General features: G+C 36.9%; 1 protein-coding gene across 1 annotated transcript in view; it reads left to right on the forward strand.

Annotated features, from left to right (window-relative positions):
* DEUP1 (deuterosome assembly protein 1) overlaps positions 1 to 20,515 on the forward strand; it is a gene marked incomplete at its 5' end in the record, with an annotated part of 42,510 nt that extends 21,995 nt beyond the window's left edge. Inside the window, 7 exons of the mRNA XM_082784712.1 lie at positions 349 to 485; positions 1,124 to 1,229; positions 2,781 to 2,978; positions 3,953 to 4,039; positions 6,014 to 6,213; positions 11,862 to 12,159; positions 17,711 to 20,515. Coding sequence (XP_082640838.1) covers positions 349 to 485; positions 1,124 to 1,229; positions 2,781 to 2,978; positions 3,953 to 4,039; positions 6,014 to 6,213; positions 11,862 to 12,159; positions 17,711 to 17,881 — 1,197 coding nt within the window. The 3' untranslated portion in view covers positions 17,882 to 20,515. The remainder of the gene's footprint in view (positions 1 to 348; positions 486 to 1,123; positions 1,230 to 2,780; positions 2,979 to 3,952; positions 4,040 to 6,013; positions 6,214 to 11,861; positions 12,160 to 17,710) is intronic.

Raw genomic sequence — 20,515 nt, forward strand, 5'->3', positions numbered from 1 at the left:
AAGCATGTTCAAGGGTGTAGAAGCTGTTCAATCAAGCAAACTCTGCATTTTAGATGTATTTTGTGTGATAAAGAGCTTCTAAGTGGTGTCTCCTATGATAACTTCAGAGACATGTATCAGAACATTGCAAGAGCTAAAGAATATTCGGTATCTGTTTTTTAGATGGCATTTCTGGAGAAAGTAGCTGATGTGGAAGCAATACCTTCTTCAGAAATAAAGCTAAGAATATAAGTATATATATCCTTTCATACACATTGCTCAGGTGTCAGAAGTGATGCAAAATACAGCATTTTGAGCTACTACTCTCTCGTTTTATTTGGCTATTTGTGTATTTGTTTTCTTCTTTAGAACATGGAGGCCAGCTTTTCAGAAATGAAAAAAGAGCTGCAGTCACGCGATGCTCTTTGGAGAAGGATACATCTGGAATGCCAACAATTGCATACAGAATTATTGAAAATCAGAGAAATGCAGGAAATTCAAATAAAGTATGTGTGCTAAAGACAATGTTTAAAATAACAAGTACTACTAAGCTAATCTTTTTTTTTTTACTTCTGATTTAAATCAAGTCTGTTGAAAAAGATAGTTGGGATTCAAGTGTCAGACTTTTAAACAATTTTTGAATGAACATTTTCATACATGACAAGATTAAAGGCAGTAGGTGCACCCTCTGTTAAAAGGCCTTTATGTTGCATAGATCTTTGCAAGTCAATGTATTTAACCTATTTTATTTATATGCTTTAAGTGCCTCTCTATTTCTTGGCATTAAACACTTTGGAAGCAGAGCGATTATGATTCTCCCTAACCTTCTATGAGTAAAATGTTCATCTTGTTATGGTTTATCTAATCTACCATAACTGTCAAAGAACACATGAAATACTAATCAACAAGAGATTTCAGGATTCTTTCTGCACAGACTTCCCTTTTCTTAATCTCTAGAAATCTCTCAAGATCCAACCTTTTTTAGGCCAAATCTCGTGGTGTTTTTTTTTTTTTTTTTCATCCCCAAACAAGTTCCCAGTTTTACCCTGGGAAGAAGATTTTTAAGTGAAAGATTATTGCACATTCTGCTTATTTCATATTTTTTGTTTTGTTTTGTTTTGTTTTTTTCATTTCTTATTTAAAGACATCAGTCATCTTCTGAACAAATTACTGAGCAACCAGAAAATAAAAATTCAGACTTATTACTACTGGCACAAGGTCCAGAAAGCCAACAAGAAGTGCTAAACAAGGTACGTCATACTGTTAAGTATTTCCAGGTCTCACACTGCAGTCTAGGATTTAAAAAAAAAAAAAAAAGGAGAGAGAGAGATCAAAGTAGTGAGCTTGGACATGTAAAAAAGAGAGCAGAAGGATTAATTGAGGGTATAGGAGAGTATGGAGTTTTCATATATGGTTGCATTCCTGGAGGTAATTGTATAGCTGTGCAATTGGTATTCTGACTCTGTGTACTAACAACTGAGGTTGCTACCTCGTGAAAGTAATGGAAAAGCCCAAGCCTAAATATTACTGTGATTAGGTAATACCTTGCAAGTAATAAGTCCTCCAAGGCTATGGGTAGTTAATAGGCTGTAGGAGGTAAGTAGCAGTTTGTAGGTGGTCTCAGACATGAGAATAACAGATCAACCAGTAAAATCACTATGGCTGGTACCCACACAAAGCTACTTTATCAGTCATCTGCTGCACAATCCAGGGCAGTGCTTCTTTCTTTGAGTTTTGCATTGTATTGCATTGCACGTTTCAGAACTGCTGTGTGCAAGCAGTTGTGGCATGGCATTGTGGAATGACACATGGCTTGGCAGGTTAACACTTTGAGGAAGAGGGTGCCTGGAACTCCCCTTACAGACGCGCTGTGTTTTTTGCTGAGTAGCAATGTAAGCATGAACATCTGGAATTGGATGCAGCTGACTTGGATGCTGCAGCAATTTTGGCATGATAATCATGCTCTAGCTGTCAGATTTTTTGCATCTATATCTATTTGTTTACAATTCTAGTATTTCTGTGTAGTTTGCATAAATAAATATGAAATGCCATCTGTTACTGATTGTGTACAGTACTGTGAAGAATTATTAAAATGCATTCGAAGGTATTTTTGCTGTTTTTAATAGTAATGTTTCTTACATATTACGAAAATCTATCAGTACTACAGTTTTGGTTATTAGTTGAAAGATTATGAAAACAATCTTTGTGTTGATTCTTTGGAGAACCCTTTACATGGGAGATAATGGAGAAAGCTTGACCTTAAATTTTATATATAACAGCAGAAAAATTCTCATAAAGTGGTTTACCATATATATTCTTCTATTTCTATCATAGTTTCTCATTAAGAGGTCTCTAGATTGATTTATTTATATTGCTCTGGAGTTAATTTTGGTTTAAGACATGTTTAATGCAGCCTAAAATAACTTTGGAGCGTTATAAATAAATCATACTTAGGTTTATTGAAAAGATATTTCCTTGGATTTTCTTTGTCATAATTTCCAATTCTTGAAATTAACATTATTATTATTGCATTCCTTTACAATTTTAATATAAATAATTTATATTTTGTTCATTTCTAATACTAAATTAGCAAATGAGAAGGGTTAAAAAAGACATAAAAATAAATAAGACTGTGCACTGCCTCATGAAGACATTTTATTATAAAATCTCAAAAATGTCTGACTTGGTTAGAAGAGTTGGTGTCTTGGAAGCAGACCGTAAAAAAGTCAGTAGTATGTGGTTAGTGATTCAGTCATATTTACTGCACAACATTTTTTCTTATTGAAACGTATTTGCTACAGATAAGAAACCATCTTTATCGAGAGGAGCAGTCCCATTGCTCTGAGCAGGAAAGAACAAGGACAGAAATCTCTGACCTGACAGAAGAGCTTCATCAGAAGGAGATCACTATAGCAACTATCATGGAGAAAGCTAGTCTTCTGGAAAGACAGTTAAAAATGGAGTTACAGATAAAAGACAAATTGTTAGCAAAACAACAGGTATGCAAGCAGGCAAAACCAGCCTAGGCCATTTTACTCCACACTATTGATGATGACATACATTATCTGGTAAAAAAGACATTACTTTTCTTTCTGTAGTTTTCATCTCCATCAGCAGTGACGTAGTAGTGTTTATTAAATAGTACAGCCAAATATTATAGCAGCCAAATTGATACTGGAACAATAAAGCACCACTAAATGTCAACTGTACATCTAAATTGCAGATCACCCTGACCATCAATTGCAGTCACCATTTTAATATGCAAAAGATCTCAACAAATTTTTTGTTGTTATTGTATGTGCTTTATCATTGGAATCATTTATTAGATTATCTAGAACATTTCCTAATTTTTAAGCCTTTTTTAAAAAAAAAAAAGCTTTGTAAAGAATGTTACAAGTATGCTCAGAAAAGCATGGCAATTTGAAAGCTGAAAACTGTAAAATACTGATGTTTTTAAATGGTAGTAGTAGACTCAGTAGACTGAGTCTATCAGTAGACTGTCATAATACTTTACTTTTGACAATAGGAAAGTTAGTGTTTGGGAAAATGTGACACTGCTGCTGTGTGGCACTATTTACTGGGCCATATGTTAGATGGTATCATTAAGAGTGAATGTGGTTCCTAGGCTTCATGACTAAGGTTTCAAGCAGTTTCAGTGGTCTGCAAGGTCTGTCCTTCTTGGTATTTTGTAACTGTATGTCTACTCCCTTGTTTTCATAACTGATTACTTCTTTCAAAAAGGTAAATAAAACTGGTAGCAGATCATTTGTATGCCTTTCATAGATAGCTGAATATTTCTTTCTGGTTTAGTACTGATGTATTTAAAAAAAAAAAAACAAAAAAACTGTATCTCATAGATAGGTTCATAATTACTTATGTATACTTTGCAAAATTTAACTTATCATACCTATAGTCAATATTTTTTCAAGTTAACAGTAATATTCATATGTCTAAGAACTTAATCTTTTCCTAGGTGTTGGATTTCAACTACAAAGTTGTCAAATCTGAAAACACGCATCTAAAAGAGATGATAGAAAATCAGGAGTGCAAAAGTTGCATGGTAATTCTTGCTTTTTTAATTTAAGCAATATGAAGAGCAATTACTTATACTTACTGTAAATGGAGATTGAGATCATGGCAAATTTAGAAATTTCTGGCTTGTGTAAAATAAATAAAAATAAACTGTGTGACATAATCAAAGACAGGTGGTATTCATGCAGAGCCTAAAGATGGGTATAGCTAGGAATAATTTTAACCTTAATTGTAGTAAGCTAGAAGCAAACAAGACTTTTCAGTTATTTTGTCTAGATACTGAATTCTTGGAGCCTATTTTTTGTAACTGACCACTTATCACAGCTGTTTTTAAACAGTTGTCATTTTCACAGATACAAAAATATGTCCGTTTTTACTGTTTTCCCCTTTTGTTGATCTGGCATTTAAATAATGGTGTAAAAAACCTGACACAACACTTTCCCCCACCCAGCTTATTTTCAGAGTTTAGTAATTATTTCTCTTCAAACAGGGAATATTTAAAGTTTAATTCATAAAAATGTGACAATATAATGTGGAATTACAGTTTATACAGATGTAATAAACATTTCATACACTGTGTTCTACAAAGAGCTTTAAAACCTTCCCTCCTTACAGAATATCTGCAGTTATTGTGTGTGTCACTAGAAAAACACCAAAATGCAGTTTGTAAATACTGCTGTAAATACGTCTTTGGGGGATTCATAGCCTGGTAATTGTCTGACTGTAAACTGGCAAATGTCACCTTTTCCATACCCTTAAAATGGCATATCAGGACGTATTATTTATACATCCATATATAATGTTACAGATATGTGTGTGTATATATAGCTGTGTCAGCTCAGTTGTGGGCTTCATGCCATTATAACTGCACTAGAGCTGGTTCTAGAGCTATCAGTTTTAGGGTGACTTAGCAGCCACCTTTGTCTCTTGTGCCTCACCTCTCTAGATGCGAGACATAGCTGAGCCCCTGCCTCCATCCTTGGACAAAATGTCATTTTTTTTAAATACTTTCTGGCACTTCTGTGGCAACTTGGCTCATAATTTTGTCATAAAACTAGCCGAGCAAGGCAAGGTTTATAGGAAGAGATAACATTAGACCAATTAATCCAAAAAATAGGCAAGCTTTCAGGTGCAGGAACCCTAGCTGTGCTATCAATGTGCTAAAAACAAATCTTTAATACTCATGGATTACTGGGTTCCAAAAGAATAAATTAAACTGGAAATATATGAAAGCACTTCATAATAAAGTGTATGGGATTTTAGCCTTTTGTGTACGATCTGAGAAGTCTTGAGATGATTTTCTGTTGGTGACAGCTTGCTGCTATTGCTAGTCAACCATCAGAGCTAATCTTTATCTTCCACTCTTGGCATCCTAGTGGATGGGCCTCTTCAGCCCCTGGATGCAGTGCACACCTTGTTTGCACTTCCATTATTTTGACTTGTGTACTCTGTGGGTTTACCCAACTAAGAAGCAGGATTTAGTAACACGGGTGGAGACCGCTGTGATAACGTGGCTCTACTGCTTCTGAAGCTGAAGGTGACTGTCTATCAACACAGATATTAAATCGTGCCTGTAGACATACACTGTATCTAGTATAGTAATGAGCTTACATAATTTGTCTTGTTATTTTTGGTGCAGTCATTACTGGAGGGAGCAATGCAGTCTATAGCTATAGCTGTTATGGTTGCTTTTATGTCATAAGTTTTACAATGCTAGTGATGATGAATTTACAACAATAACATTTTGAATGCACTGTTCGTTGAGAAATTTTAATTTGTTTTATTGTGTTATAGAGGCTGTAATCCTTTCCCATTTATCTACAGTGTTGTTTTTTTCTGGAGGCAATTCTCTTGGTTTGCTATAAGTGCTGCATGATTATATGTGGTAGCTAGGTCTTTCTTTAGCATAGAACATTGTTTTGTGTTTGCTTGTTGAAAATACTAACACCCATTTATTGTGGAAAATATGCCTATTTAGTGATGGCTTTATCTCCTTTCACAGACTATAGATTTATCTAACAAAGAACATGGAAATTTCACAGCTTCCATTCACAAACTGGAACATGAGAATGTAAGATTACAGAATAGTCTTGTTAAACTACAAAATGACACAGAAACATCAATACTGGGTGGCATGGATATAAATGGAGAAACAGAGCACAGTTACCAAGCCGGTTCAAAGATGCAGGAAAAGGAAGAGAGGTAATATTTAGATTGTACTTATATATGAAACTTTCTATTAACTTCCTGGAAGTATGTAATTGGACCCAACTTGTAAGGATTTTTTTTTTTTTTTTTCATTCAGAACTCCCACCAACCTAAATATCAGACTCAGTAAAGTTTTCATACATTTTCATGGCTAACTGAATTTGGCAATAAATGAAGTCTCAGAAATGTTTGCCTATTTTAATATTTTTCATGTGAAATAGTTTTAAAACATTTTTTACGCTGCTTAAGTTATTCTTAGCTCCAGGTTTTGCAAAACAGGACAGAATGAATTTTTACTGCCAAATAAAAACAAGACAAGGAAAGGATATACAAACCAACATGAGAGGTAAACTGCTCCACAGGAGGTTATCTTAATAAGCAGTTTGAACTACAGCTCCTGCTGAAAAGCTTTGTGTCCATTTGTTGGAAGCTTCATTAAATGTATTTTAATGCCTTGTAAAGTTTTGGTGTTCTTGGGTGATCTGTTTTGGTTTTTTTTTTGTTTTGTTTTTTTTTAAAGAAACATAAATTCAGATGCCCTGAATAAATTGTTATCACAGTAAACTTGTTAGGGAAAAGTAATGTGACTTAAGAACACTCAGTCTCACAGAAAACGTATGGCAATGATGTCTTTACTTCTTAATTCCTTGTATTCAGTGAAGCACTGAAGGACCTTCAAATGTGTTATCATCATGGCACTGCAGTAATGAAAAGAAAATTAAACTCTCTGCTAAACAATATTTCACACTACAGGAGATTAAAAATTAATAGAAATCCAAATATTTTGATCATTTATAACAAAGAATTTATGCAATAGCACTAATGTAAAACAGTTCTGTGAAACAAAAGTTTAAATAAAGTAGAGCCAAAATTGTACAGGATAAGATTTCAAAGTCATGCATTCCAGTTTATGGCAAACCATAAAGTGATTTTCTTCTGTATAGTAGAAAGGCATTGCATTATCTGTTGATACAGTCTTGCCTAGACTTTCCTTTTAAATCTGATGTTTAGTGATGGAGGTAGTATTCACGTGGAAATAAATGTATATATGCATATCTGTGTGCATATACAGGGATATATGGAAGCAGCAGCTATGTCTGTTTTGCTACTAAACTTCAAATGATGTTGAAGGCTTTGCTGAATCAAAGATTGACAAATTAAGGTACAGACTGTTGTGCACCTGTAGATCTCATAATTCCACTAAAGATGGGTTGGTGCAATTTTTGCTCATGCTTCCACTCTTCTTAAGTGAGCAAAAATAAGATTTTTCCAATTTTATCAGTAATTACATTTACTGTACATGAGGAACTGTGAAACTTCATACATGTGAATTCAGTGTAAAGAGAGTTATGCAGGTAATTTGCAGGATGTTGATTTCATAACTATTAAAACCCAATGTTAAACCAAAACAGGGAGAGAGAAACCTTCCTCACAACAGAAATCCCAGTCACCCCTACTGAACACAAGTTAAATCACAATTCTAATTAATCTGATGAAAACGGTGTATTGGGCCTGTTTTTCAGGTTCTAAAATGTGTATTTAAGTTCCTAAGTTAAAGGCTTTTTTTTTTTTTTTTTTTTAAATGCATATAGAGATTACAAGAAAGGGCAAATTCCATGTGCAGTGTATGTATACCTCAGCCAGCAGTCTTTTTAAGATTGAGCCCTATGTATACTGTTGGTTCTCTGTTCCCCAGATGGGGAACTACCCCAAGATTTTCTCAGAAAAAGAAAATTGAATTTTCAACCATCAGATGTGAGCACATAAGCCAGGCAATTGATGTTGGTTTGGTTTAACTCTGGGGTATGTTTTATTTTATTGTGAGCATAAACCATGTTATTTCTGTTTTAATTTGCAGTTCTGTTTCCATGGTAATTATGGTACTGGAGAAAGGGCAAAAAGACTTTTTTTTACACAGGAAAAAAAAAAAGAAAGAAAACACAATGTTTGTGCAAGGTGGGGAGGTTGTGTTTTAAATGGTAATTTTCAGAAGCTGTACTTTTTGTTTGTGCATTCAGAAACCTAGAAATATTTGCACAACGGACAAAAATGTCTTTGAGTGTACCCTGTAATATTTTTCTCTCATGATCACTACTAGAATCCTAGGCATGGGCACAGACAGACAGGAGACCTCTAGAGAAAATACAGATAATTGCAGGAAGGTAGGCTGATGATTTAGGAAGAGGCATTTTCTTCTTTCTTTAGGTGTTCAGTGACATCACAAAGTAGCACATGGAGAAGTAGCATCTTTGTGCTAAAGAAGACTGAGGCCACATCCTACCTATAACCACTTCTAATTAATTACTGTTCTCATATATGATAATTGATTTTATTAATATTAAAATAAGCATTCTCTACCCCCAAAGTTTTAATCCCTTGTTCATACTTTGTACACGTACAGTTGGTTTGAATTTTGGCCTGATTGAAGAGGATTTTCTTTGATAAATCCAGTGTGCTTAGCCTACTTCTTCAGAAATTAAAACGAGCACGTGAGTTTTGACACAAAGTTACCACAAACACATACACAAATTAGGTAACTGGCCAAGCCAAAGTGCACTTTTGCACTTTGTGTGGAAAAAGTGAGAGGTAAAGGCTAGGACTGAATGCCTCCTGAGGTAGCTGGAGGTCTCTTAAAGGATGTGTGGACAGTGTCATGTCTGTCAGAAAGAAGTCTTCACCACTCTTTGGACGTCTTACATTCTTAGTCATGCTCACCGCCCTATCAGTTATTGCAGCAGATAAACTGGAAGCAGCAAAAACAATCTCTTCAGGAAAATACTTAGCAGCAGTTTTTTAAAATCAAGTTACCAGTTACACTTGCAAGGTAAAAGCAACAATAATTCCGCAGGCATCCTGGTCTTTAAAGACCTGTTGTTCTCTTTCTCAAGAATAGTTATGTCAAGCAGCACGAGCTGCGTGAGGAGTTTGTTTTGCACCACGGAAGTCGCTGATCTCATGGGGACCTAGCTGATTTTGTGTATACCTGAGTATGGAAAAATCTATTCTCTCTCAAATTCCCTTTGTGAGGACATTGTTCTTTCATTTCTTGTCCCATATGTCTCCATGCCAACAGTGACATTATTTTTGCGAAGTATGTGTATATGTTAAATGCTCTATAACCCCACTAAAAGCATAAGTCATTCAACTGCAGTTACAGTGAATTCGCATTGCCAGTATTGACAAATGATCATTTTTTTTACGAATTTGCAGATATTTGCCTACCTTTACATTTGTACTCAACCTAGAACTCTGTTTTTAGATTTTATTTTGGACTGAACTAGCAGAAATTCAAGCCCCAGCTGTGAAATTTGTCTTGAGTGAAGGCATAGCATCTATATCAAAACACCTAAACGTAGATGGCATGTTTTTCCAAGACAGCAAACAGCCCCAGCAATTTATTGAATACAGTAGGAAGTAGAGCCTTTAAAAAATCAGGTCTTGGTGGTGTTCTTTTCTGGGGTGTGGGGTATGTCTTTTTACTATGTGAAAGCGACCATAAATGTAGGCACGCAAGTCTGAAAATTCTGGTCTTAGTGAGAGGAAAGCTATAAAATAACAGTAATAACTGTTATTAAATACATATAGAACCAGTTCTGGGGAAAAAATGAACACAGATCACATGGAGTTTACTAGGGGTTTTCAGAGGAAATTACTTCCAAAAAGGTCAGAACACAAAATGAAAAAAAAAAAAAATCTGCGATTTTGTCATTCGTTGCCATCTATCTTCAAAGGTGTCAGTTTTTTCACTGTGGCCTTCATACAAACAATAGGCAGAATAGATTTAAAATAGGAGAAAAAATAAATAAATGCATTCTCCTATGCCCAGAAGGGCAGAGTGTATTTATTTTAATGAAAAGCATGGAAGAAAGGAGAAATTTCTGCCCCCAAAAAGATAAACATTTTAGGTCATTTAGAGAACTGGAAGGTTTGGTACATATTTCCAGAGTTTTGTCTTTGAATGCATAATAACAATATCATAGTAATAATAATATTATAGCATCATGCTTATAATTTGCTTTTTTGTAGCATTCGGAGTAACTTAATCGCTACTACTTTATAATCCAAGAAAATATGTTCTTCATCAGGTTTCTGGGTTGTCCTGCACAGCCCATTTATAGAGGATTCAGTCTCACGTTTCAGCCCCAGCATGCCTATGTACAAGCAGGAGCCATTAGGGCTGCACTTACTTAGTGCTTCTCCCAGCACTAAATATTTAAACCGATGTTAGAAAATGATGGTGTGATCTTTCTGCAGACAGCACTGCCCTTTCCCTGTGCTTGGCATATTCTTCCTTTTTTATTAAAAATAAAATCTGTTTTCCTTGGATCTGAGTAGCACTGCATATTCTTAGATATAACAGTAATCACGTTTTAGTGGCAGAGAACTTGATCTTTAAAAGCTTTTATAGCTGCATTTCAAATTAGTAAAGCGTTTTAGGATCTTTTAAACATCTTTCCAGACATCTATCATGTTTAAGTACAGTAGTTACCTCCCAAGAGTGAAATTTCTATTTCATCATAAGCACAGGCCTCCCTACAGTGGCAATTTCTACTATAGCTAGAAATGTTGTCACAGAAATGTAATAAAATCTGAAATAATTGAATTGTCTTTTTTTTGTTTGTTTGTTTCACGTTTTGGTATATAAAGCAAGTAAAGATCCATTTGAAAATTAGACATCTGGGCAAACAAGTCTCAAAATTTTCTGCTCTTTAATCTATGTGATTTCAGAGTTATTCGGTTAACTGTCAGAAGAAGAAATTTCAAATGGGAAGCAAGATTTTGTTGTTGTTGTAGTTAACCATAAAAATTGTTTGCTTCACAGAGCTACAAATGAATGCAAATATATGCTCATACATCCATTCTGATCACTATAAGCAGGATACAAGAGTTATGGAACATCATAATAAAATACTTGAAAATTCAATAAGCTTGAAGATTTCCCTTATTGTTACAAAAGCAAGTTTATGTGTAATTTAAAAAAAATTACTTTAAAGATTTCATCATTTCCTTTATTAATTTCCAGTGCATTTTCTCTTATTAATTTCCAGTGGGTTATCATTAAATCAGTAGCATAATTAGTGTTGCAGTAAAGATTTAGGATCAAAGTTTCCTGTACTATCCTTTTTATTTAACTGATTTAAGCATTTATTCTAAATTCTAGCTATTCGAATATAGTTCTTTAAAGTTATATTAGATCAAAACTGACTAATTATCCAGACCACAAATAATCTCATCTCTCTTCTAATTTGATATTTTATTTCTAGTATTTGTGTGGCTAAGTTCTGTCTATTTCTCATCATACCGAAGCCAGTTTGTGGTTTAGATTGTATCCTGCAAAATTATATGGCAAGGTTACTCAACTGAAATTCCGATGGGAGAGTTTAAATCAGTGTGATTCAAGTTACAGCTGAAGCAGACAAAGAATGCACACTCAGACAATCACAGTAACTTAGGTGGAAAGTTGCTAAATTGCTGCAGCTTGGTAATGCGTAATCTTATGTCCATAACCGGGTGCAGGAAGCACTTTGAACAGTTGAGTAATCAAAGTCAAACAAATGAACAAAAAGCATGGCTTTGCTCTGATAGCTCGGAGTTTCAACTGGTTTTCATATTTTGATTTTATATTTTTATTGCTATTTTAGAACTTCCCAAAATGAAGATGGATGGCACATGAAAGCTCAACAGACTGCTCTGCTCACAGCCAGTGGATGCCACAGAAACCGTAGCCCAACTTCATATGGCCAAGGCAATATCACTGGCTCAAAAAGTGATATCACTTTATCTTATAAACTTGACAGAGGTCATGAAAAGGAACTGGATGATAAATCTCCACCACCACCAGTGGGGTATCCTTTGTGCTTTGGCGGGCTGTTTTCTGAAAAAGGCACAACAGGCGGTTTACTAAGCCATGCTTACGATGCAGAAGAAATCAAATTATCAGTAAGTAACTGTTTTTCTATAACGTAGATATTTTCAGAGCTTCTTTTAGTGGTCCACATCCATCTGTGGACCAAATGCAATCCTGAAGGAACCAAAAATTAGATTATTCCTGTTGTCACTGTTATTTATTCAGTGCTAGCCCAGCAAAACTGTAAATACCTTATCCTAACATAACCACAGTTTTTTTCTGAAGATTAAACATCCCCTACTGGGCCATATCTCTGTACTAGTAACGATGGTGATAATTACCTGCCATTATGTGACTGCGGGAGAGAATTCTACATTTTAGCTCATTGCCTTCTATATTGGGGCACTCTGCTTCATATTGCCTTCTGTAGGGGCACTGCTTTAAGTGTCTTTCCATAATACCTGCAAACTTCTGCCTTAAGTGCTGTTAGACAAATCCGGTTTCCACAGCATTTGATTGATGGATGAAATTAGAGGAATTGCAGCAACTATTTTCTGTGTGTTAGCTATTGTATTTGAAAAGGAACAGAAATGATAACTGCTGTAATCCTTATTTTTCTTGAAATGAAAGAGTAATAGTGCAGCATTCTTTCTTTCAGTCTTCATAGGGTGCAGATTACCAACCTCCATTGACAAGTGGGATAAATCCCACCTTGGCTATGGCAACTTCTTAGGAAAAACTTTCCAGAATTCTTCAACTTCAGCTCTCTCTTTAAATTTGAGCTTTATATTCTTCCTTAGTATCTTTTTTCCATCCTTAGGCAACCACTACAGGCCCCTATTTTGTTTTTTTCCACTAGAAGATTTAGCACTCATTTTCCAGACCTCAAACCACACAACCACACCAACTTTTAATAGAATTTACAGATTATTGAGGAATGGACTGTGGCCATCTCTCTGTCCAACAGTGATGTGTGCATCTTTGTACCCAGAAGATCCTGAACTGTTTGTGCCTGAATCCTATTGAGAGAAAAAAGGGAAGACTAGGTCAGCTTTTAATGGGGAGGACCAGTAGGCAATGTTCTTGCCACATGGCATGTTAATTAGGACAGAAGAGCATCGTGACACCAACAGCCATCTTCAGGCAGGTTGCACTGGTCGTGCCCCAGTTCTGCTGTACGCTTCATAAATGTGCACACATCCTTTCTTGTCAGAGATGTGGCTGCTGGAAGATGCTCCAGAAGCTCCCAGACAACAGCACCACATTATTCACAGATTACCTGCCTGGGAAGCAGGGATTGCAGTGCAGCCTGTGCTCCCAGCAGCTGTGTCCCAGCAGTCAGAGTGAACCAGCTAGCCCTGGGTGTATGACCTCATTTCCATGTTTCCACCTCATAGGAATTTTAAGTGAATGGCTTTTGGTTTCTCATTGGCTTGGAAGTTTTCCTCTTTGAACTGCTAGCAGCAAAAAGAATTGTTTGGACTTTTTCAGGAAAAGTCTGGTAAACACCAGTTCTCATCCTCTCTTCTGTCAGAAGTGTCAGACAGAGATAGCAGGGCACAAAGCTTCTATTTCCAGCCAGCCCAGGGAAAATGCCCATTCTGAGACACTTTTGCAAGCTGCAGGGAAACTATTTCCCAGCTGGCACTCAGGACAGGGTCGGTGCCAAGACAGTTGACTAGATTGTAAGGAAAACATTGCCAGCTGGTGTGTGGGCAAAGTACAGAATGAAATTATTAAGCAAGAGATGTTTCTCAAGCATAGTCTAAGCCCAAAGGAGAGGGATCAAAGCAGGTAGGAGTTCAGAAGATCAATAAAATCAAATCATCATTTATATACATACATATTTATTCAAGAAGATTATTGGCAGGTTCAGAATTGTCTATTTCTATATAATTTCTCTATATTAGCTGGAGCAAGCAGTTATGTACACTGTGCTTTCCAACCTGGATCTTTATTTGTGACTTTTAGTCATGAATACTTTGTCATGTTTCCCTTCAGGTGATGGACACACATCACGTGCTCTTGCTTTCAAGACTTAGTAGAACAGGAAAGACTTAGGTTGTAGCAAGGAAAATTTAAATTAGACATTAGGAAACTTTCTAACTTTAAGGACGGGAAATGACTTAATAAATAAATTGCAGTGGATAGTTGTGGAAATTCTAGCACTGGACATTATTAGGAATGATTTTGACAGTCTTGATCCTACCCAGAGGCACACAGTGGTCCATGCCTTTTAAGTAATACTGTTACCTACTTGCTAAGGTATTTATGTCCTCCAAATGCCTTCCTATGTGGCTTGAAGTTATCCCAGGAATCTCAATTTTCATATACAAGCAGAAGCACATTCTTCTGAGAAGAAAGTCATCTGTATCTTCTGCCTAAAACGTACTGCATTGCAGGGTTAGAGGAAACTGCACCCTGAAAATTAAAATTAGGCAGACCAATTCGTAGTCTTGGTGTGACAAGAACTTTCCAGAGTAGTAGAAGGGCTAAACATGAGAAGACTTTAATGCTCTGTGAGCATGATTTGACCACTAAACATTAGACTATCCTGAATGTTAATGTTTTCTTGCTGCACTGCTAAATGTGCATCCAGGAATGTTGGACAGTTCATGGGGCAAGAAAGAGATTAGCACTAGTAAAGTTAATTAGGCACTCTGCGAGAGAATAGACCTTGCTTCCCGCAGCGCTTCTGCCCAGCAACCCAGTTTCATAACTCATAAGCATTTTGAGTAGTTTCTGTTTAAGGAAAAGACTTATTTAACATGTATCACATGTGGAGATATGCGTCTATATATCAGGTGCCCTCCTTCATTTCCAGCAAATGATGAGGCAAAAGGGTGGCTCCTGTTACTGGTATACAGCAAGGAAACACGGGGGGAGCTGACACTGTACTAATGAAATAGCAGAGTCCTTGTTGCCTAACTACCCGGCCAGTTAGGCTGAAATCTTACCAATGAACCCATTTCTGCACAGCTCCAGCTAGAAAACTGAAAGATACAAAGGAAGCGTTATCTGAAGAAAACAAATTCAAAACTAGGGACCGTGAGTCTCATCTGAGACAGGGATTAAAGCAGTTTCTTTATAGTTTTCCTTCCTCAGGCACAGAAAGTGAAGATAATATAGGACATAGTGAAAGAACAGACCAGAGGCTGGGAAAACAAAGCTTACTTGCTAACAAGAAATTTTGCCTTTTAGACCTGTTTAGATACAACCTTCTCTCAAAGTGCATAAACACAGTGCATTAGGGACCTATCTAAAATGATAGTCAGTGATGTCTGACCCTCAGGGTAAGAAGCTGCAAGGAGCCACGATCTGCTTGTTCTGTGATAAACATTCCCCTCTCCTCTGAGGAAATTCAGAAATGTCTCATTTGGGGTTCACACTGTATTTCAAGAAAAACACATCAAAGTGAGTACCAATTGAAGCAAAGGACAGTAGCGTTTTAGGAAGATAGCTTCATCGTCAGGCCAGTATGTTTCTACTGACAAGTCAGCAATTGTAAACACTGCAGTAATGAATCTCTGAGAACCTCTTGTAACTTGATGTAATATTTCTGAAGACTGGCACATCTGCCTGGTTTCCTTTGCTTCTCTCTGGAAGTGTTTTATTTGCTCAGTATTGACTCAGTGATTTTAGAGTAAGTGAAACATGGTGTTGCTTTAAATAAAGCCTCCACGTACAGTGGCTTCTTCATAATGCAAAGCTATCTTAAAACACTTCAGAGTAGTACTGCCAACTCTATCACTGAATCCAAACATCACAAGAAAATATTTATGTGACCTAGCCCGTGAGAGGGGAGGAAAAAAAATGCGTGTAGCCATAGCATTCGAAATCTCAGGAAAATCTCTTTGTGTGAAAACAATGGTGATTTGTGGGTGGGGAATCATGCACATGTTTCCAGGGAAAAACAAAAGGCGGGTGATTTCCCTCCAGAGTTTCTCTAGCACTGGAAGATCCCTGCTAGTGCAGGGAGCGATAGAAGAGTGTTGTGGGACAAGGTGAACGAATATATTTACATATTCCTACCTGGCAAATTAAGTCACTTTCTTCCCTGCCCCATTAAAACACTTACTTTTGAGGCACCAAGTAAAGGAAAATTCTGCTTTATCTGTGAATTTCACTTTAGGAACCCTGTATGTCCAGAAAGCCTGGCTCAGTCTAGAGGGTGGTATTACATCCAGAACTTATTTCTGGCTATCATTTACTTGCTGTACTGTGAAAAGTAAGGAGATTTCTTATGGGAAATCCCTAAATTTCATCTCAAGGTCTGCTGCAAACCATTTGAATAGAATAGTGCTTTACAGCATTTCTGTATTTTCTACTTAATATCTTCTGGCCTGAGAAGCTGTTAAGGGCAGTTTTAAACCAGGCTGAAGCAAAGACTGAATCTGCCTGTAGTTGCTGTGGAAATAGGGAATACCCCATTCCGATATAATGGATCCTAGAATAAACATTTACAGGTTTAATAGAATTGGCATTTTCCACAAAGCATTTGGATATTTAAATCATTTGAGGCCCTTCCTATTTGATGTACTGGCAGTCTCCTTTTTATATTCTAGGAAAAACAAAACTAGAGATTCAATGCTAACAATTCTAACAGTTATTAAAAAATATTTCAACACAGGGTTTAAGATGATAATTTCTAATAATCTTACTCAATATGTGGTCACATAAAGACAGAAAAATATCTTTCTCTTAATATTTTACAGATCCTGTTTGAAGTTTTTTCTCAGTTGACTGTTAAAAATTCATGCCATAAAATCATTTTTATCTTTACAAATAAACATTGAATATATTTAAACAAGCAAATTATCTTTAGACCAAGAAAAGGGTTTTGTTTTCTTTTTTTTTTTTTTTGACAGACATTCCAATGAATAGATCTAAAAAATTAGCAAAAGGAATTAACAAAGAATGCTGCTTACAGTTTTAGAACTCATTCCAGCAAAGATTTATTCACGTCCTTTGCTTTATACAACTCTGTGTCCCATGACAACCATTTTAAGACTGATTTTCATATGTTTTATGTCTCTGTCTACTAAATGTTCATTAAATGGAAATAAAATTTTTCAGTGAACTACTTGCAGTGAATAAAGTTTAGTACGTCCTCCAGAATATCAGGACTTGAAGTAGACAGTGCTGAAATGAGTACAGTTTTTCTTCCTTTCCTAAGAAAGCATCTCCTGAGATGGAAGAGAGGCAGAGGGAGAAAATTACAGGAGGCAATCAGCAGTACCCAACACTAGTTATATTCTGTAGTTCCAAAGAACAGGTTATTGTCCTCTGTCCTGGTCTAAATTACACAAATGACTCACATGACCTTTAGCTGATCCAAAGATTTAAGAGGTTCTGAGGCAGCTTAATTCTGTCTAACAGGATATTTATATTTTTTAATGGCAAATCTACATCCCAATGCTGTGAATGTCAGGGGTGTTTAAACATCATGTTCACATTATGGTATTTAGCCACCAGAATGCATTTAAAAATGTATGCCTGAAGTCATATTTTCTTGGAGATGTTTAAAGCTTTAGAGGGTTATTAGCTGCTCTGCCTTAAGATGTGTTTAAGTTTAAAAACTGATTATGCAAGCACGTTGTTGAACTTTGTGTCTTTTACTATTTCTTTCTGTGCATTTCTCAGTCTTCTCCTGAGATGTCCATCCTTGCAAAAACAGAAAAGTTCCTTCAAGAGGAAGAGAAACATACAAAAGAGTTTGAAGAACGTTTAAATTCACACCTTGAAGAACTGCAGAGACATTCTGAAAGCACTCTAAAGAAATATGCCATGCTACAGGAAAGCAGGCATACTTAAGCCAGGCACACAATCAACAAAATAAAACCACGCGTAATCACTCCAGGTTTTCTTAGAACTAAAATCTGCAACTATCTTCGTAATGTCTTTAGGCACATCACGAATTGTATGTATTTTAGCATGAAGGCTTCAATAAGATAATCGTTAACCTGCAGATTTGGGTATATTGCAACTGGACTACGTTACAAAACATTGTACTCTAGACATATTATAAAGTACACAGGGTAGGTTCACATAGTTAAATTGGGACCCCGTTGCAGCACTGTAAATGAAGACACTTTCAATTCTGTAATGTACAGAGGGCTAACAAGTGGAATCATTCCCTTAAAAATTGAATCAGACAAGAAAAATTCTCTAGATTGCACAGAAGAAGAAGAATAGGGGCCTTTGGCCATGTCATAGCTCCTGGCGTAAAGAGCTAATCTTTGCTCTGGTTATTCTTGGCTATAGAAATAGCCCTTGGGACTCTTGAAATGAGGTCTGAGCTTTTCATTTCTTATGGTGTAAGCCATGTCGTGGGAGGAACACGAGAAGGACCTGGGCATGTTGGTGGATGAGAAGCTCAGCATGAGCTGGCAATGTATGCTTGTGGCCCAGAAAGCCAACCAAGTCCTGGGTTGCATCAAAAGCAACATGGCCAGCAGGGCAAGGGAGGGGATTGTCCCCTTCTGCTCTGCTCGCATGAGATTTCTGAAGAAATTCTTCACTCAGAGGCTGCCCAGAGAAGCTGTGGATGCCCCATCCCTGGAGGTGTTCAAGGCCAAGCTGGATGGGGCTTCGGGCAACCTGGGCTGGTGGGAGGTGTCCCTGCCCATGGCAGGGGGTTGGAACTGGGTGGGCTTTGAGGTCCCTTCCAGCCCAAACCATGCTGTGGTTCTGTGATTCTTTGCTGAAAAACTGCATAATATTGAGATTCCTTTTATTTGCAATTCAAACTGGATTCTGTTGCTGTGTAAGCAAAACAAATTACAGACAGTGTTGATGAACCACCAATTTCAGTGAAAGTGATGCTGAAGTGCTGCTTTCCAGCATGAACTGTTGCCAACTTCCTGGAAAAATCTAGATGAAAATAATGCCAGACTGTCAAACAGCTCCAGTGTGTGAGTAAAAGAAGCCTCGTTAATATTCAAGACCACAGCAAAAATGTAAATTGTCTTTGGAAGTTATATTTCCATTATGACAAAATATACTACATCACACTTACACAAAATACCAAGATTTTAAATACCAGTTTGGTTCAGTTTGCAATAAAATGAGCAATGAAAATGAGGACATCAAAGATCCTTTACAGGAAAATTCAGGGAAATTGCTAGACTCAGCTGGGGGAATAAAGGCTGAATAAAAAGATGATGAAAGGACATCTGAACAAACTAAATATATATGTGTCCTCAGTCTAAGGAGAGAGGCATCTGGGTGTTTTAAAAGGACTAATGAGGAAATTTAGGAACTTCTGTAAATAAAGTTTAATTTTAAGATGGGGAAGATTTGCAGAAGCAAGAAGACAGCAAAATGTTATCTTTCAGAATAGCAGAAGAATTAAAAAAGGATATTAGCCTGTTAGCCAGATTCTTTTGTTGCTGCAAGACTTAAACAAGCAAGAAGTCAGTATGCCCCAGAGCTGCAAAGAAATGTGTCTGAGTCCAGTTAACTACCAAGGATCCCTCTCACGATGCAGGGCTATGATTATGTAGAGCGAATAGTTGGAATTATCAAAAAGCGAATAAGATATTTTTTTTTCTAAACCTTTTCAAGACCTGCCCAAGCTCCTGACTTTGGCTAATGAGATAACAGAGGCAGTTTCAGCCTGGCTTTTGTGTAAAGCCGTGTAATAAACTCCACGTGAAGAGCACTAAAACTGCAAAGCACGTGTGCCCAAGCAGCTGCCTCTTTTCCCAGTCCTTGCTGCACAGAGCATGTTCCACCAAAAACGTGCTGAGCCACAGAATCACAGAATTTCTAGGTTGGAAGAGACCTCAAGATCATCGAGTCCAACCTCTGACCTAACACCAACAGTCCCCACTAAACCATATCCCTAAGCTCTACATCTAAGCGTCTTTTGAAGACTTCCAGGGATGGTGACTCCACCACTTCCCTGGGCAGCCTGTTCCAATGCCTCACAACCCTTTCAGTGAAGAAGTTCTTCCTAACATCTAACCTAAAACTCCCCTGGTGCAACTTTAGCCCATTCCCCCTCGTCCTGTCACCAGGCACGTGGGAGAACAAACCAACCCCCACCTCGCTACAGCCTCCTTTAAGGTACCTGTAGAGTCAGCACAGGTCACAGGGCTGGCTCGTACCTCCTGCTCGTACCACCTTCCTCTTCACCAGCCCCAACCTGCAGAAGTTGCTAAGCCAGCAGCTGCATTTGTACAGCCTGTGATAAAGAATATGTTAAAGAATGATGGGCAGTAGAAACAATACACCGAGAAATGATATACCTGCAAACAGGGACTAAAGACGAAGTGTCAAAAAAAAATAATCATCATACAGCTCCAAGGCTATAAAAGTCTGAAAGTACCCATAAAAATGAAAAAGCAATGAATTATTAATTGTAAGTTCAGTTGACAGGACAAGGTGCAGTGTTCTGGGGCTACGGATTAGTCAAAAGATGGAGAAGGTTTCTACTTTATGAAC

The sequence above is a fragment of the Aythya marila genome, assembly GCF_965140915.1.
Source record: "Aythya marila genome assembly, chromosome: 1".
Classification (NCBI taxonomy): Eukaryota; Metazoa; Chordata; class Aves; order Anseriformes; family Anatidae; genus Aythya; species Aythya marila.